At 38.9% G+C, this 17,771-nt stretch overlaps 1 protein-coding gene across 3 annotated transcripts in view; it reads right to left on the bottom strand.

Moving 5' to 3' along the window:
* Positions 1-17,771, bottom strand: part of ddb1 (damage-specific DNA binding protein 1) — an 86,643-nt gene that overhangs the window by 14,002 nt on the left and 54,870 nt on the right. For all 3 annotated transcript variants that reach the window (XM_072592096.1, XM_072592093.1, XM_072592094.1), the window contains exons 18-24: positions 16,871-16,982; positions 13,747-13,870; positions 9,979-10,143; positions 9,258-9,352; positions 7,957-8,127; positions 4,071-4,180; positions 1,112-1,281 (exon numbers count right to left, since the gene is read on the bottom strand). In XM_072592096.1, coding sequence (XP_072448197.1) covers positions 1,112-1,281; positions 4,071-4,180; positions 7,957-8,127; positions 9,258-9,352; positions 9,979-10,143; positions 13,747-13,870; positions 16,871-16,982 — 947 coding nt within the window. The remainder of the gene's footprint in view (positions 1-1,111; positions 1,282-4,070; positions 4,181-7,956; positions 8,128-9,257; positions 9,353-9,978; positions 10,144-13,746; positions 13,871-16,870; positions 16,983-17,771) is intronic.

A 17,771-nucleotide genomic window follows, 5' to 3' on the forward strand; every position in this document is an offset into this window, starting at 1 on the left:
ATGACTATGCAAAACATTTCCTCCAAGAAAATGGAAACAGCACCGACTCTTCTTCATTTTCTACATCAACTCTTAACCATTCAGAATTAAATTATGACACGAGGTGACATCAATTGTAAAAGGTTCATACTGTAAAGTTCATCCTGTGTCATCCCTCAAAATCTAAGTAAAAGGCACTATTCTATCAGACTTTCACTTTGTTAGGAAGTAAAAGTTATTTTCTACTCGAATACTCCAAGTCTGATTTCCTGTGTATTTTGTTTTACCATTGTTACGACATGGTTAAACCCTTCTGCTAATTTAAACCCAACACACAGAGAAGCTCACCTCGCGCCACAATCTATTAAATTTTGCGAGGCCAAGAACTATCCCAAAGGTCACTATTTAAAGTAAAATTTAACTATTTTATTCTTTAAGTCCAACAGAGAACATTAGAACCACTATTTACAACTCCTTTCTCTCAAACCTATCTTTTACCTCCCACTTGACAATATTAGTCCAATAGTATTACAGATAAGTACCTTTCAGAGGGCTATTTGTTGAGCAGTCTATACTTAAGTGTTTTTGGCAGTCTTCCCCGAACTGTTCAAAATGTTTGGTCTTATACCCCAAAAGATCTGATATTTAATTGGTTTGATGTCATCAAAACACTAAATTCAAATTAGATTGGATTTTGGTAATTTGGGGCATAATTTAAACTGATTGGCCAAATTTGAATTTGTCGTGTACCATGGCATCTCGGCTGCACTATTGGTTTTAGTCAAATGTTACATTTTAAATTCTTTCAGCATACTGTGCCTCTCTACATCCATGCCAGCTTCCAGTCTCTCAAAAGGTACAGTCCACACCTACACCTTCACAACAACCAATGGTCATACGTCAAATACCTTGGCCTAAACTCTTGATGCTGCTTTAACAAGCCTCTATTTGTTCTATTAACTTCATATTTTGCTCAAATGATTTGCTAAATCATTTGTGAAGCACTTTGGAATATTTAATTCCCTGAAACAAGTTACATAAGTGCAAGCTTTTGTTGCTGTTGCTGGATTAAGCACTCTGTGCCAGAGTTTGATCTTTTCAAGCAGCCTTCAATATTCCTGTGTAAACTCACCAATCATGCCGTTGACTGTACCAAACAATACCGAACCCAGTGTAGGTGTGGAAGTCTCACCAAGATTCTGCATTACCAGAGATCCATGACAGAACACATTAACAAACTCGCCAAGATGGAACAACCCCACTTCTTGGAGGTGTTGCCTTTCTTCATCTGTTGTAGCCGCACTGAAAACAGAAACAAAGAACTATTTCTGCATGTACAATTGTATTAGCTCTCGCTTTGTGGTTGAAGGTGGCAGAACTCACTGCAGATTCAGTATTCAATTGGTATTTCTGCTCTGCCCCTCAGAGAAAACATTCTCTCAGAACACTCTACATGGCGAGGAAAACATTCAACATTCATCTGGAAGAAAAATAGGAAAGGGAAGTGACTGATGAGTACTTGTAGGTTAGAAGCAAAACAGGCAATCGAATAAAGGAATTTTATTGAAGGCTAGGATATAGTGGCAAGTGGAATAGTTATTAATATGTAATTGAGGCAGAAGGGAATATAACCTGGCTGAAACACTTAACTCAGGTGAACCAGAAAAAGTAACTGAGCTAAATCATCCAACTATGAGAAGCCAGTGGAAAATACTGTGACAGAGGCAAGGGGAAGCAAGAATATGGGAGATGGTATAAATGTTCTTAATTTGAGGAAGGTAAAAGTTAGGATGACTGGCTAGAAAAAGCAGATTGAAAGGTTTAATCCCATAATGGTACAGTACAAGCTCACATTAGAGTATTATGCAGAAATAGTACAAACTGTTAAATTTCTGACAGCCAATTGGAGAACGCCATAATTCAACCTTGACTTAGTTTTAGATTTCTTCCACAAAATAAAACCGAACACATATGTAACTAACTTGACAAGCCAAGTGTCAATAAGTGGCCTGTCATTATATTTCCATCCTGAATCAAATGGGAGGCGGGGTGGGGAGGGTGTCCCTCATTCTTAATTTGATAGGAAGGCGGATGTTTCTATTATAATTGATCTCAGTTCCCCAAAGCATGTAAGATAGAAACATGTTTTTCAGGTTTATTGTCAGCTTGAGGTCAGCTGAGTACAAAGAAGCATACAAGAACGTACACTATTTTGTGGAAAGAACCTATGTGAAACTATGTTTATAATTCTCAAATTAAAATTTCATTCTGTTCCTATGTGGCAATGTAAAAATACAAAAATGTAACAAACTTATGCAAAATAGATAATTTAGAATAAAACTAAAAAGTATAATCAAGAAATTAACACACAAAATAGATGAATGCTTTCAAGAACTGAAAAAAATTTATAGTCTTAATGAATGACAGTCTCTTGATTAGTCTTTGGTCCCAAAGCTAAATATCAGATGTAGGTTCTACTACCAACTGCTAACCCTTTCAAATTCCAATCAAACAGTTGAAGTTGAATGAGGGTCGAGTTGGAAATTCTGCCAGGTATTGGTGGAATTTCAGTGCTGGTTATAATTGCAATAAAGTGAGGACTGGAGAAGCTGGAGATCAGAGTTGAGAGTGTGGTGCTGGAAAACACAGGTCAGGCAGCATCCGAGGAGCAGGAGAATCGGCGTTTCGAGCATAAGCCCTTCACCATGAATAATGCCTGATGAAGGGCTTATGCCCGAAATGTCGATTCTCCTGTTCCTTGGCTACTGCCTGACCTGCTGTGCTTTTCCAGCACTACACTCTTTACTCTGGTTATAATTGTGCACATGTCCAAGCAGCCAGCTCTTGCACCTGAACATGAAACAAGCCTGAATAACCTTTCTAAATGGAGCGGCCAAAACTACATGTTTAAACTTAACTTCCAAATTTGCCAAAAACACATCTTCAAATGGGTCTGAACGTTTTAAAGCTGGTTGGGGATTCATCCTGCAATTGTTTACAATCTATCATAATGATTTAGATGAGGAAAATGAATGTACTACAGCCAGGTTTGTGGATGACAAAAATAGGTGGGAAGGCAAATGGTGAGGATTAGTCTCCAGGAGGATAAAACAGGTTAAGTGAGCGGGCAAAAAACTTGACAAATTGGAAAACATGAGGAATACGTTTTGACAGCAAGAGGAGGATCAAACTATTTAAATGGTTAAAAGACTGTATAGGGGTTTAGGTGTTCTTGTTACATGAATCACAAAACGCTAGCATCCAAGTTCAGCAGTTAATTGAGAAAGTGAATGGAATTTGGCCTTTATTGAAAAGGGAATGGAATATAAAAGTAGGGAGGGTTTGCTAAAATTGTACAAGGCACTAGGTCAGATTACATCTGGAATACCAAGAACAGTTCTGGGTCCCTTCTTGAAGATAAACTGACCCTGGAGGCAGTCCAAAGAAGGTTCGTTAGACCAATACCAAGATTTGAAGGAGTGTCTTATGAGGAAAGGTGGAGTGAATTGGGCATGTACTCATTGAAAGAACAGAGGATGAGGGGTGACCTACTTGACAATTCTAACAGGACTTGACAGGGTAGATGTGGAAAAGTCATATCCCCTTTGTGGGATAGTCTAAGACCAGAGAGTATAATCTCAGAATAATGGTTTGCATATTTAAGACAGAGAAGAGGGGGAATTTAATCTCCTCAAAGGTTGTGAATCTGTGGAATACTTTACCACAGAGGGTTGTTGAGGCTGGATTAGTGTATACAAGGCTGAGACAAAGTTTTTAAAACCAGTGAGGGAATTAATGGTTATGGGGAAAGGCAGGAAAGTGGAGGAGGATTATCAGGTCAGGTATGATCTCATTGAATCTGCCAAGTATTGTTGGAATTTCAGTGCTGATTATAATTGAGAGAAAGTGAGAACTGCAGATGCTGACTTAAGTGGGCTGAATGGCCTATTTCTATCAGTGTCTTCTCATCTTAAGGGTACTCATACTTGCTGTGATCATACACCCCTTGCCTGAGATTTGATCATACTCAGCATACAACAGGCTGAATACATGCAACGATATATGGACGGTCTCTCTCAGAACCTGCTCACCTGTCTTTCTGACACACAAATAAGTTGAAAGAGTTTTCAGCACCCAGGAAGTTGTCATCATCCAGTATTTCAACAGCACTCATCCAGTTAGGGTTGAAATCTCGGGCAATCTTATATAGAAAAAGCAAAATACATTTTAACATGTCTTTTATTAATATACTAATACCAAAAGGCAGACAGATACTTGTGCTGTACAATGAGATGCTAAACTCAGCCAATGCTTATTTGATGCAATCCACTATTTAATCTACTTCCAATACCACGGACAAGATTTTAGATTAAAACAAACAATTTCACCAACTAAGACATATATACTGGTGGTTTAACTTCCTGCTACTTCTGGAAATTCCTTATGTACAAACTGGTCATCATATTTCCATAGAAACCACAAAGTGCTTTAAGTTCGCAGAAGTATGTTTGAATATCTTAGAAACACGCTATAAAAATCCTTTGCAATGGTGAAGGCATGTTTTGGACATTTTTTTTGTTGAAAGAGAAAAAGACATTCAGAACAATATCAGTTCAATATCTATGATCCTCTTGTATAGGAGTCACATTTTTCAAAACAATATTTTGTTTTACACTTGGGAGGACGAAAGGGAAAGGGTACAAATGATAAATATCTACGCAGATACAAAACGCTTATTTGGGTCAAGTCAAAACTTCATGAACATGAAGGTTCAGTCAGTCATAAATAATGATGGGCAATTATGGGTTCAAAGTTTCAAATATAACACAAGGGAAGGGACCCACTTACAGCTGACCACAAAAAATTTCATTGGAAATGGGACCTTCCTATCCTCTCTGGTGTAGGCACCTCAAATTTTATATTTCAATTATATCTCCCAAACGTCCTTGGTTGCAAATTAAAACAGTCTCAACCTACTTCTTCCTTGAAGCTGAAGTTTCCTACTCCTAGCAATATCCTGAAGAATCTCCTCTGCACTCAATCTAGTGTGATCACATTGTTCCTGTAAATGTGGTAACAGAACTAAACTGCAGCACGTTATAGAGGCACTGTATTGTAACATCCCTATTCTAACCTAGCCTTGATCAATATAGTACACTTATGTTTTTGTAAACATCTCTATCTGTCCTGCTACCTTCAGGAATCTGTAGGCATGCACACCCAGATTCATACTGTTCCCTTGCACTATTATTGCATTCACTCTGTACACTAGACCTTTTTTTTGGCCAAAAAAATCTGGAATTTACCAAATGTCTCATGCAAAAGTTCACCCTAGTTCTTCTCAGATAACAGATCAACATTTGTGTATCAAGGCATCATCCTGTACATAAATATTACACTGAGAAAGTTTTTTTTTTCCATGCTATTGTGTTCTGATGTACAATTCACACCAAATGTTTAAGATGATTCAGGTCAGAGTCAGGTAATAACCTCTGTGTGCAGCTCAGCTGCCCTCGTGCACTCATGGAACAGTCATATACCTTGTTAAACAGTGCAATTTTTCAGGATTTTAATGAACTTTTGTATTTAACATGTTTAAGATGTACCATGTAATTTAAAGGAGAAAGTGAGGACTGCAGATGCTGGAGAGTTACAGTCAAAAAGTGTAGTGCTGGAAAAGCACAGCAGGTCAGGCAGCATCAAAGGAGCAAGACAGTCAACATTTCAGACATAAACCCTTCATCAGTGATGTGATGTAAATTGTAATTTAAAGCAATATTATATTTCTACTTCACTTTTTCTATGTATAAATAAAAGCTTATTAATTCATTTTTGTTTCTATTGACTTTGCTTGCTCTCTCTAAATACATTACCTCAGGCTTTGCTTGGCTAGTTGTTATGTTCAGCCTTATTTCTTATCAAGCACATGGCCTATTTTTGTTTCATGTGCAAACTTGCACATCATTCCCCTAGATCTAGGGCAAATTTTGTTACATATAGTATAATGCAAAAAGCAAAGGATCTAATGTTGAATCTCAAAGAAAGAAAGTAACCTTGCCACCAAAACCCTTACCCTTTAGCGACCTGACAACCCAACTTTGGATGTAACCTGCTGCCACTACTACTTATATCCTATGAGTTTGCACCTTAACAGCCTGCCAGTGTGATCTTGCTAGTCAGCAATGGCGGTGTCCCACAAGTGAAAAAGAAAAAGCTAAATCATGTGGGCTACCTCAGCCAGAGAGTGGTGAATCTATGGAATTCAATGCCACAGAAGGCTGTGGAGGCCAAATCACTGAGTACAGGGCGATCCCCGTAACCACGGAATCGTTTTCTGATGTTTCAGTTAACCACGGTTTACCCTGGGCTGAACATATTATAGAGAACCTTCCAGAACCAGGGACCAGCAGGCAGCCGGAAAGATCAATTTACTATTTAAACGAATGGGTTTGTCCCAATTCACTGTATCGGGCTTCCGGGATAGGTCTTAGAACATATCCCATCCAGGTATGGGAGGACTACCGTATATTTAAGACGGAGATAGATAGGTTCTTGAGTATCAAGGGGATCAAGGGTTACAGGGAGAAAGCAGGAGAATGGGGTTAAGAAACATATCAATCATGATTGAATGGGCAGAGCAGACTCGATGGGCTGAACGGCCTCATTTCTGCTCCTATGTCTAATCAAAAGCACTACCTTCACTCAGCAATCTTGACACTTTCTCAGAAATGTCAAACATTATTCAGGCATGATGTTCCCTTAAATTCATGTCAGGTCATCTTAATTATCCTAAATTGATGATATCGTACTGTTGAGTTTTTTTGGCAGTAATTCACCCTGCATTGAAATTAGGCTGATTGCTTAGACTATCCATTAACCAATTAATAAAAAAGGTACAAAATCAGCAGTCATCTTACAACACACCTGTGGTCAAAAAGGACAATCAGAGCTTCTTTTATACCCTAAGGTAATTTAATCTGGGCACGGTAATGTACCAATACTCAAATCAGATGACTGCACATAAGACTTCTGAGGGGCGTCCAGTTAGTTAGTTACAATGAAATCAAATCAAACCTAGAAAGGGTTCAGAAAGATTTATAAGAATGTTGTCAGGGTTGGAGGGTTTGAGCGACAGAGGGGGGCTGGGGCTATTCTCCCTGGAGCATCAGTGTTTTACAAAATCATGAGGGGCATGGATAGGGTGAATAGTCAAAATCTTTTCCCCAGAGTAGGGGAGCCCAAAACTAGACAGGATAGATTTAAAGTGAGGCGAAAGTCTTAAAAGGAATCGAAGGTGCAACTTTTTCCTTGCAGAGCGTGGTGCGTATACAGAATGAGCTGCCAGAGGAAGTGGAGGAAGCTGTTACAATTATATTTAAAAGGCATCTGGATAGGCATATGAATAGGAAAAAGTGAGCACTGCAGATGCTGGAGATCAGAGTCGAAGACTGTAGTGTTGGAAAAGCACAGCCAGTCAGGCAGCATCCGAGGAGCAGGAGAATCGACGTCGACTCTCCTGCTCCTCAGATGCTGCTGGACCGGATGTACCTTTCCAGCACCACACTCTTCAACTGGGTATGTGAATAGGAAGGGTTGAGGGGGATATGGGCCAAATGGTGGGAAGTGGGGCTTAGATAAGTCAGCATAGATGAGTTGGACAGGAGGATTTGTTTCCATGCCGTACATCTCTATAGATCTATAACAGCTAGGGAATCAAAAGTGGTTTTAGCATCCTTGGATTAGGGAAGGTGGGCAAAAATAATTTTCGCAAATCATCCCACCTTTTATCAATGACCTTTCATTCAAAAGTGTGAATACAGACTTTAAGTGAGGATAAGTCCATTTGCTAATAGAGGAGTGTACACCACAATATTTCTGCACCTGTACATTATTGACCAACATGTGCTAGCTCTTTCTGAGCAGAAAACTGGGAAAAAAAAAACAAAAAATGTAATATAAACTCAAGCTGCACTATACCTCTTCAAAATTCCCTTCCATTGGTTTATAGGCAAGCAGCAGCACTGAACGCATTAAGTCTCCTACTAAGATAAAGTCTCCCTTTGTTTTCAGATAGAGGGCCATGATATTATTGTAGTGATTGCACTCTGTGCGTAGCTCTTTTTCAGCTGTCCATTCATATAATCGCACCTATAGTGAAAATAATCTTGTTACTTTTTCATATCTTGCATACAACTCAGTGTGAATACATCAAGATTTGGTCCCATCTACCTGATACAAAAAAAGCATTGAGACAAATGTTGAGAAAAAGCAGTTACTAGGATTTTAGTACGTGATAACGAATGTGAATTTTTAACTCAACATCTACTTGTATTAAAAACATCCATCTAATCTGTGAAGAACATTAATTACATGAAGTACATAAAGTTACTATCAGCACTGACCTTTCTCATTATATTGGTACTGTCAAAAAGTTACGGTTCAATACTTTCAGTTTTCATGCAGGATTTAAAAATTTTTGCCACCACTTCGAGGTAAAAAATTCTGTCAAGGTCCTGCACTACATTTTTCAGTCAGCCAATTGCAACAACAGGTCATTCATCCACTGCTGTTTGGTAAGTGCTATTGGTGCAGATACTTGTCGCATTTACCTAGTCATTGCACTCAATTGTACAGAAGGAACTACGGAACAATGCCCCTGCCAATGACTAGAGTTGTTTCAGCATACAGCAAGTGATAAATGCAAGAACGTATTTTTATTTACTCAGGTGCACTGAGCTGCATAATTCCAACCTATATATGTGCAAGTGTTATGAACTTTGAGAGATACATATCAATTTTAGAAAACCAATTTCGAATAGTTGCACACTTAGACTCAATAGGTTAAATTATTGACTCCATTCTCATATTGTGAAATGTAAGTGGGGTGGCAGAATTGGCTGTGACTGGTTAGTATGCAGTCAGAAACCAAGTGGAACTGAGGTTTTAAATCTTCCTCCAGCCCAAGGAGAGAGATTTTTAAAAATATTTAAAAATACAGACAAGCAACGCAAAGTTGTAGACCTTCCTGCATCAAAGAAAAATGGTTACTGAGAGATTACGTGAAGCTCCAGAAGCTCCATTTGAAGCTGAAGAACAAAGAAAGAAATTTTGAACCAATTTACATGCCAATTTTTAACAGGGAAAAAAGTCTGTTTTTCCACTAGAACAACAGCCTGCATCACTGACCAATTCACATTCAACGAGAGACCATTTTGAACAGTCAGACTTCATGCTACCCCAGCAAAGAAATATTCTGAAAATCTTATGGACTCAAGTACCGTGCTATTGATGCTTGCTAGCAACTTGCCATTGAACTCCACCATAGAATACACGGCACCTTTTACTTCTTTCTCTGCTATTGTCTGAAGTTTGCCTGTTGAATGAAACAATATGTTAGCTAAAATATCATCTCTGGTCTTTTAAAATGAAGTGCATTCATAAGGGTGTAGGGTATCCTGGAAATGTCGTGATTGGTAAATACCCTGAACTAATCGGCTGAACAAATAATCTTCTAATTGCTCCAGCTGTATCACATCTATTCTAATTGTATTTGAGAAAGGATGGAAGAGACAGGCAATAATATAAAATCTACTGCTACGTCAAAAATAGGGATTAAAAAAATACAGTTCCACAAAAACCTGGAAACAGATCCAGATTAGTTCTGCATTATTCCTAAATTTGCATAGTTGAAAGCATGGGGAGGTAATTATGGGCCATTATTTCTCAGGAACAGGTCAGGAAGGAGAATAAGTCAGTATTAATTAATAATATTACTACAGGAACTCTACGGATTTCATTGCCATAGAATTTGATAGTTCAGGAAGACTTAGTCATGATGTAGGAAGAATACTTAGGTCAGAAGCAATCACATTGCTTCTCACAGACTAATGCCATAATCTTCATGTTTCGGAGATAAGGGGCTTGGAAACCTGAAGAAAAATACAAGTAGTTGGACTTGTCAGAAACAACACAAGAGAAAGAAATCAATACTTGACTTACCATCAGAGTACTGGAATACTATAATACGTCCTTGTTTTGGTTCTGCTTCTTCAGGATATACCATCGCTGTACCTACAATGAAGTAAGTATTGGGATCTTTGCCCAACTTGCAGGACACAATACTTAGTGCATATTCATTCTGCAGGAACTGATGAGCATGAAGAACTGGAAAGGGGAACAAAGTAAGTGTCATAATCTCAACGGCAATCTGAACACAACCTGGCTAAACAAAAGTCTATGCAGATTAAAACACCTGAGATTTTTTTAAAAAGCTTGTGCAAGACAGGATAAGGAGTCTTGGTACTATAATTGGCATAAATTGCTGGTGTACAGAGAAAATAAAATTCATGTTTCCAATGACTATGCACTGATGCCTGCTGAAAAGTCTAAATGTAGCTCAGTGGCAACTGGAGCAACATTTGCTACCAACAGTCTTCCACAGTGCCGTTTAACTAACATGTCTAGAATAAAAATAGCAGGACAATGTGCACAATTCTTTTATTTTGTCTTTGTCTCCCCATGCTACGTTTTCAGAGTAAAGCATGACTTTGACGTTGTAGACTCTCAGTCACAGAAGTCTACTGCACAGAAAAGTCATTCAGCCCATTGAGTCTGTGGCAATCAAAACACCTACTGAACTATTCTAATTCCACTTTGTACTTGGCCCTTGGACTTGAATGCGCATCTAAATAAACAAACATTGAGGGTTTCTGCCTCAACCACTCTTACTATCCATCAGTTCCAGATTCCTGCTTCCCTCAGTGAAAACAACAATGTTTCCTTGTAACCCCTCTAACCTTCTGTCACACACTGAAACCTATGCTCCCTGGTCACCATGGAGAGAAGTTCTTTCCTGTTTACAATATCTATGTCGTTAAATTTTGTATACATCTCAATCGTGTCCCACCTCAGTCTTCTCTGTTCGAAGGAAACAACCCTATCCAATCTCTCTTCATAATTAAAACTCTCCAGCCAACCAGTTGTCACTGTGCAATAAATTCACCTGACCACAATATCTCCATGAGACATACTTGTATAAAATTCCAAGCAAACAAACCGTACATTAACAAGTCAATGTGCGAAAATAAATTCTACATGAAACATTAAGACCGAATGAGTTTCACCTTGACACACCTGTACACCATTATTATTAGAGGTTAGGCAAGTAAGGTGTTCGACAAGGTTCCCCATGGGACACTGGTAAGCAAGGTTAGATCTCATGGAATACAGGGAGAACTAGCTATTTGGATACAGAACAAGTTCAAAGATAGAAGACAGAGGGTGGTGGTGGAGGGTTGTTTTTCAGACTAGAGGCCTGTGACCAGTGGAGTGCCACAAGGATCAGCGCTGGGTCCTCTACGTTTCGTCATTTATATAAGTGATTTGGATGTGAGCATAAAAAGGTACAGTTAGCAAGTTTGCAGATGAAACCAAAATTGGAGGTGTAGTGGACCGCAAAGAAGGCTACCTCAGATTATAACAGGATCTTGATCAGATGGGCCAATGGGCTGAGAAGTGGCAGATGGAGTATAATTCAGATAAATGCGAGGTGCTGCATTTTGGGAAAGCAAATCTCAGGACTTATTTACTTAATGGTAAGGTCCTCGGGAGTGTTGCTGAACAAAGAGACCTTGGAGTGCAGGTTCATAGCTCCTTGAAAGTGGACTCACAGGTAGATAGGATAATGAAGGCGGTGTGCTTTCCTTTATTGGTCAGAGTATTGAGTACAGGAGTTGGGAGGTCATGTTGCAGCTGTACAGAAAATTGGTTAGGCAACTGTTGGAATATTGCGCGCAATTCTGGTCTCCTTCCTATCAGAAAGATGTTGTGAAACTTGAAAGGGTTCAGAAAAGATTTACAAGGATGTTGCCAGTGTTGGAGGATTTCAGCTATAGAGAGAGACTGAACAGGCTGGGGCTGTTTTCCCTAGAGCGTCTGAGGCTGAGGGGTGACCTTATAGAGGTTTACAAAATTATGAGTGGCATGGATAGGATAAATAGACAAAGTCTCTTTCCTGGGGTGGGGAGTCCAGAACTAGAAGGCATAGGTTTAGGGTGAGAGGGAAAAGATATAAAAGGGACCTAAGGGGCAACTTTTTCACGCAGAAGGTGATAAGGTGTATGGAATGAGCTGCCGGAGGAAGTGCTGGAGGCTGGTATGGTACAATTGCAACATTTAAAAGGCATTTGGATGGGTATATGATAGGAAGGGTTTGGAGGGATATGGGCCGGGTAATTCTCGATTGGGTTGGGATATCTGGTTGGCATGGACCGAAGGATCTGTTTCCATGCTGTACATCTCTATGACTCGAAGTAATTTTCTATCTATTGCGTTATCTATGGCAAAGTAGGATTTTCTCAGGTTTTCTGCCATCCTGCAAGAAAGCAGCAATTCTTTACTGTGGTTCCCAAATAGCTGTAGAAAGATAGTTTTCAAAAAACATGACCAAAACAATTTTCCAAACTTGAACATTCTAGAATTAATGGACTAAACTAAATGGAATATTGGCCAGCAGGCTAATAAGTCATAGACTTAGCCGTACAAATGCAAAATGTATTTCTCTGATCAATGGCACTCCAGAATGCCTAGCAAGTATCAACTCCCTGAAATAAATCTACCAAAGTTTCATTACTAAGGTTCTAGACAAAGAAATATAGAAAAAAACCAGCAAAACAAAGACCTTTGGTGGGTAACAGATAAGTTCTAGACACATTCAAAATTAATAAAGAGAAGCAATATGTCATAATAAAATTCAATGAAGTTATGTTACAGTTGGATAGATACCTACACCCAAGCAATCATTTGCCATTTTTGGGAAAGGGGTAACCTAGGTTGTTAGTGTCCTTTAGCATTAAATGTTACTGCATTACAACAGTGATAACACTGAAAATAAGCTAACCGGTTATGAACTGACAATATCAGGTCATCTGAAAGTAAGACTGCTATAGAAATTTTCTTTTGGTGACCACATTAACAGAGCAGCAAGACAAGGTTAATTCAACTATCTTGGCTGATATCTGAGCAGTGGTTAGCACAGCTGCCTTACAGCCACTAGGGTTCAATTCCACCGTCGTGCGACTGTGGGGAGCTTGCACATTCTCATGCTTGCTCCAGGTGCTCCAGTTCAAAAATGCGCAGGTTAGCTGGATTGGCTATGCTAAATTGCCACAGTGCCCAGGGACTTGTAGGTTTAGTGGATTAGCCATAGTAAACGTAGGATTACATGGGTCTGGGTGGGATGCTCTTTGAAAGGCCAATGTAGACTTGATGGTTCAAATGGCCTGCTTCCACATTATGATCCATTCATTAACACTAACATTTTTTTTTGATCAGCTAGTTCATATTTAAACTGAGTGCAAATACAAAATAAATACTCTGCTAGAAATCTAAAACAAAAAAAAACTAGAAATACTTGATAAGTTACTCAACATGTGAAAAGTAGTAAAGTTAAGAAATTTTACAGTTGAAACAGCAAATCAGTTTTCCTCACATTTTATTTCAAATCCAATTTCTTAAAAATACTTTTTATTCCTAACAACTGCCAAATCATGAAACACAATAAATAACTGGCTCTATAAGATGTTACAGTAAACTTAATGAAGAAATAGTCCATTGGAATTGCCAGTAATTTATGCTTGTATCAGCAGCTTGAAATGAAGCTAAAGACAACAGGAGTGGTAAAGCATTTGCTGGCTGGTGGAAAGATGCTTGGTGAAACCTGGTGAATCTCTTGATAATTGCTAACACTATTTGAGAACTAATTTTTACCTTCAAATGTATGTTGATCTATGATTAGTAGATTGTGGACCTCCACTTCATCCCCAAATGAGCTCTCATGCTGTGAAGTACTACTTGGGAAAAGCTTACTGGAGCTAACACTGGTAGAAAGAGCCTAAGAGAACAAGGAAGAGTTCAATAAAACAATGAAGCAGCAACACAGGGCATAGCAGCATAGAGATCTTTGCTATCTGTAACATAATCATTACACATTTATATGAGTGCTTTTTAATGGTGGCATTCATTATACCCCTATGACGACTATGGCTTACGACTCACTTGGCATCTTTGAGTATTAAACATGCCTTCATATTACTCTTTTCCTTGCTCTACAGTTAATGGAAGTAAGAAAAGTTAATTAACAGGTGATGGCTACCTCAGTTTCTATTAAGTAAGGCTACTTAAACATGAACATGTAATGCATCCATTGGTCCAACATTTTTATTTTTCACATTCCTCCAGGGATATCACCTGACAGTGGTTCAATGATATACAATAGGTGTTCTTCTTTGGAGAGCCATGGGATTACACCTGTTTCAGGTTTGATCTCCTTGCAACTATGTTTTCATAACGGCTATGAGATTACTAATTTACCTTGACTTGCACTGTCCGTTGTCTACCTTATTCCGAATGCTTCATGCATTAAGATGCAAAAGTTTGTTCTATCATCAAATTCCCCTACATTTTTAATAGATTCTTGGTACAATATGGCATAGATACATTCTATCTCTTTCTATTTTATGATAACAATCAACCCATCACGAACCTACAACAGTACCTTATCCTTTAGCTTAATTTTCTAAGGGTACATTGAATCCAGCACCCTACAATTTAGTTTGAAGCATAATGTACAGCCCTAGTTAGGCAATTTGCCTGGACCCTGGTCCAACTATGATTCAAATGGGGCCTGTCTCATTAGAATAGTTCTCTCTTTTACTGAGAACTGGTGCCAACATCCTATCAATTTGTACTAGTTTCTCCCATCAATCTTTTACCAAATTTCTTTTAATTTTTGTTGACAATTAACTCATGGCTCACTAAAATAGAGATCATCTTTTGGGTTTTGCTTTATAATTCAACCCCCATATGCTCATATTTCCTCAGCAGAACCTCCTTCCTTGTTCTTTCGATATCACTGATAGCTATGTGAGCACAACAAATGGATTTTTCCCTTCCTATTCCTTTGCAATCCAGATGAAATATCCTGAAACTATGCACCAAACAGGAAACAGGAAACTCACACTCCAGCTCAACAAATCTGAGCCAAACTTCTACAAGTAACTAACACTTGATACAGATGTAGTCACTGTGAGCTGCAATGGGATCCACCAGCACCCACATAATGCAGCGACAACAGATTTCCTAGCCTGCACCTCTACTTAGTCCTTCATTTTTTAAAAAGAATTTCTTACTGCTCTTTAAGTTTGTAACCTGTAATATTTCTATTTACATTCAATCTGAAAGTTTGCCTATAATTGACGATCATATTCACAGCGATTACCAATGAACTTACGGTTTTCCTGTGACATCACTCTTGGCTTTGTGTTGGGCCCCTGATACTGGCCTTCAAATTATCCTGTTCAAAAGACCTTACAAACTATGAACCAAAAAAAACCCAAAGCATCTGTTCCTCTCTGCACTGAATTCCCACATTGCTCCAAAATCTCCGAATGGTTTAGAATGGTGAAAAATGTTTAGGTTCAGCTTCTAGCTGTCACAACACAGCTAACATATTCCCAGAAATGTTGTCGTCTTGCAATATTTGAGTCCTTTCTCTTCCTCAAATACATAATTTCATGCATATACAATTCAATATAAATATGCAGATACAAAACTCAAAGATCAGTGGCACAGACAGAGATTGCAAGTAAATTACATCGCTCCCTTAAACCATTTCCATGCTCTTTGATTGCCACTTCGACACCAACTTGTGGATGGGACATAATGTTCACAGTTCGAACACTGGGAAGATCACAGCCTTTGTCAGAAAGCATCTTACTTCTGCAGTTAGAATCATAGAAACCCGACAGTGTAGAATCGAATATACACCAACCCTCCAAAGAGCATCCCACCCAGACCCATTGTCCTCCCACCCCCACTTCATCCTTATTCCCTGTTATTCTGCATTTCCCAAGACTAATCTATGCAATCTACACATCTCTGAACACTATAGACAATTTAGCATGGCCATTCCGCCTAATCTACACATCTTTGGACTGTGGGAGAAACCACAGCACCCAAAGGAAACCTATGCAGACACGGGGAGAACGTGCAAACTCCATGTAGACAGTCACCCAAGAGTGGAATCAAACCCATGTCACTGGTGCTTTCAGGCTAACCACTGAGCCACCGTGCTGCCCATCATTGTTGCCTCCATCATTTTTCCTGGGTGTTCATCTGGCTAAACCAAATGCACACAAATTGTAGCATTCACTTTGTTCCAGTGTCTTGTGTCAAAGCCTGTGCCATTTCAAATACTTAGAATCCTTATTTCCAGCTCCGCAACATTCTATTGCCCCATAACCCCCATGTTACTTCCTTTAAACATAGAAACTTTTACCAATATTGTTCAAATTCATGCCTTTATCCCTCCAGTGTTCTGTCAATCTTTATACAAATTGCTAATCAAATTTGTGTTGCCCACATCATACCCTATACTAAACACGAATCAACCATCTTCTGGTAAGGTTGCGCTTCGGTGGGTCAGTGTGGACATGCTGGGCCGAAGGGCCTGTTTCCACACTGTAAAGTAATGTAATCTAATCTTCCTAACCTTAATTGATTGAGAATACACCTTGGTCTTGTCCAATAGAAACCTCTGAGCACAAGTGCATAAATTTGTACATATTTCATTTTCTAGCAATGCAACTCTAACTGCTTGCATGTCTTCCACTCCTGCTTTAGTGAATAACCTTCATGTTTTGATTCTCTTCTTTGGGATCCCATCTGCAGTTTTAATTTAGTAGAACTTAACCTTGATTTTGCCAGACCCTTTTCTAAAAGCATGATATCTCTTTGCTCCTTGACTCGTTTCCATCTCTGAACAACAGATTCATTTCTTTGCATTAAATATTTCAATGCATATCTGTTTTGCAAAGGATGAACATGATATTACCTGAGTGCTAGCACTTGGTCTCAGGACAGTGGTACCTCCACTGGGGTCCAACACTTCTATTCTGCTGCTAACCAGACCAAAGCACTGAGAGGCCTCTTGGTAACAAATTCTTCTGCAGAACAAGAAAATAAAATATAAAGACAAAGCACCAAATAAACATCAAAGAAAATTTCAGTGCAAACCTTATTTAAATGCCTCTTTCCACCTCTGCTCATGACATCCCTTAAATACACTTAATACATAACAGCAATATAATGCTATTTCCATCTTTTTGGTCAATTTTATTTTTACAATATTTTCTTTGACAACACCTTCACCACCATGCTCAATATAAGCAAAGCAGAACAAAATTATAACCAATTCTTTTTCTTTTAAAATTAAAGTAACCATAATCATAGACCAGACATGGGTAAGCAAAACAAAGTTGCCAGTGTCAAAGTTCCCCTTATTTGGCGTAAGCAGGTTACAAGAGGCCACAGCTTGGACAACCAGACTGTTTGAGCACAGTACAGAAAGCTAAATGCCTCTTACCCAGGCATGACAGTCAGACTTGAACTAAAAATATTCCACTTCACAGCACAAAAGACCCCACCACTACTCAGTAATGAGCACAAAAATTCACACTCAAATCACAAAAATAGTAAATGAATTCCAGTAATTAGTTAATGACTATGATAAGACCATAAGACATAGGAGTGGAAGTAAGGCCATTTGGCCCATTGAGTCCACTCCATCATTCAATCATGGCTGATGGACGTTTCAACTCCACTTACCCGCATTCTCCCCGTAGCCCTTAATTCCTTGTGACATCAAGAATTTATCAATCTCTGCTTTGAAGACATTTAGCGTCCCGACATCCACTGCACTCTACGGTAATGAATTCCACAGGCCCACCACACTC

Source organism: Chiloscyllium punctatum, chromosome 22, assembly GCF_047496795.1.
Source record: "Chiloscyllium punctatum isolate Juve2018m chromosome 22, sChiPun1.3, whole genome shotgun sequence".
NCBI lineage: Eukaryota > Metazoa > Chordata > Chondrichthyes > Orectolobiformes > Hemiscylliidae > Chiloscyllium > Chiloscyllium punctatum.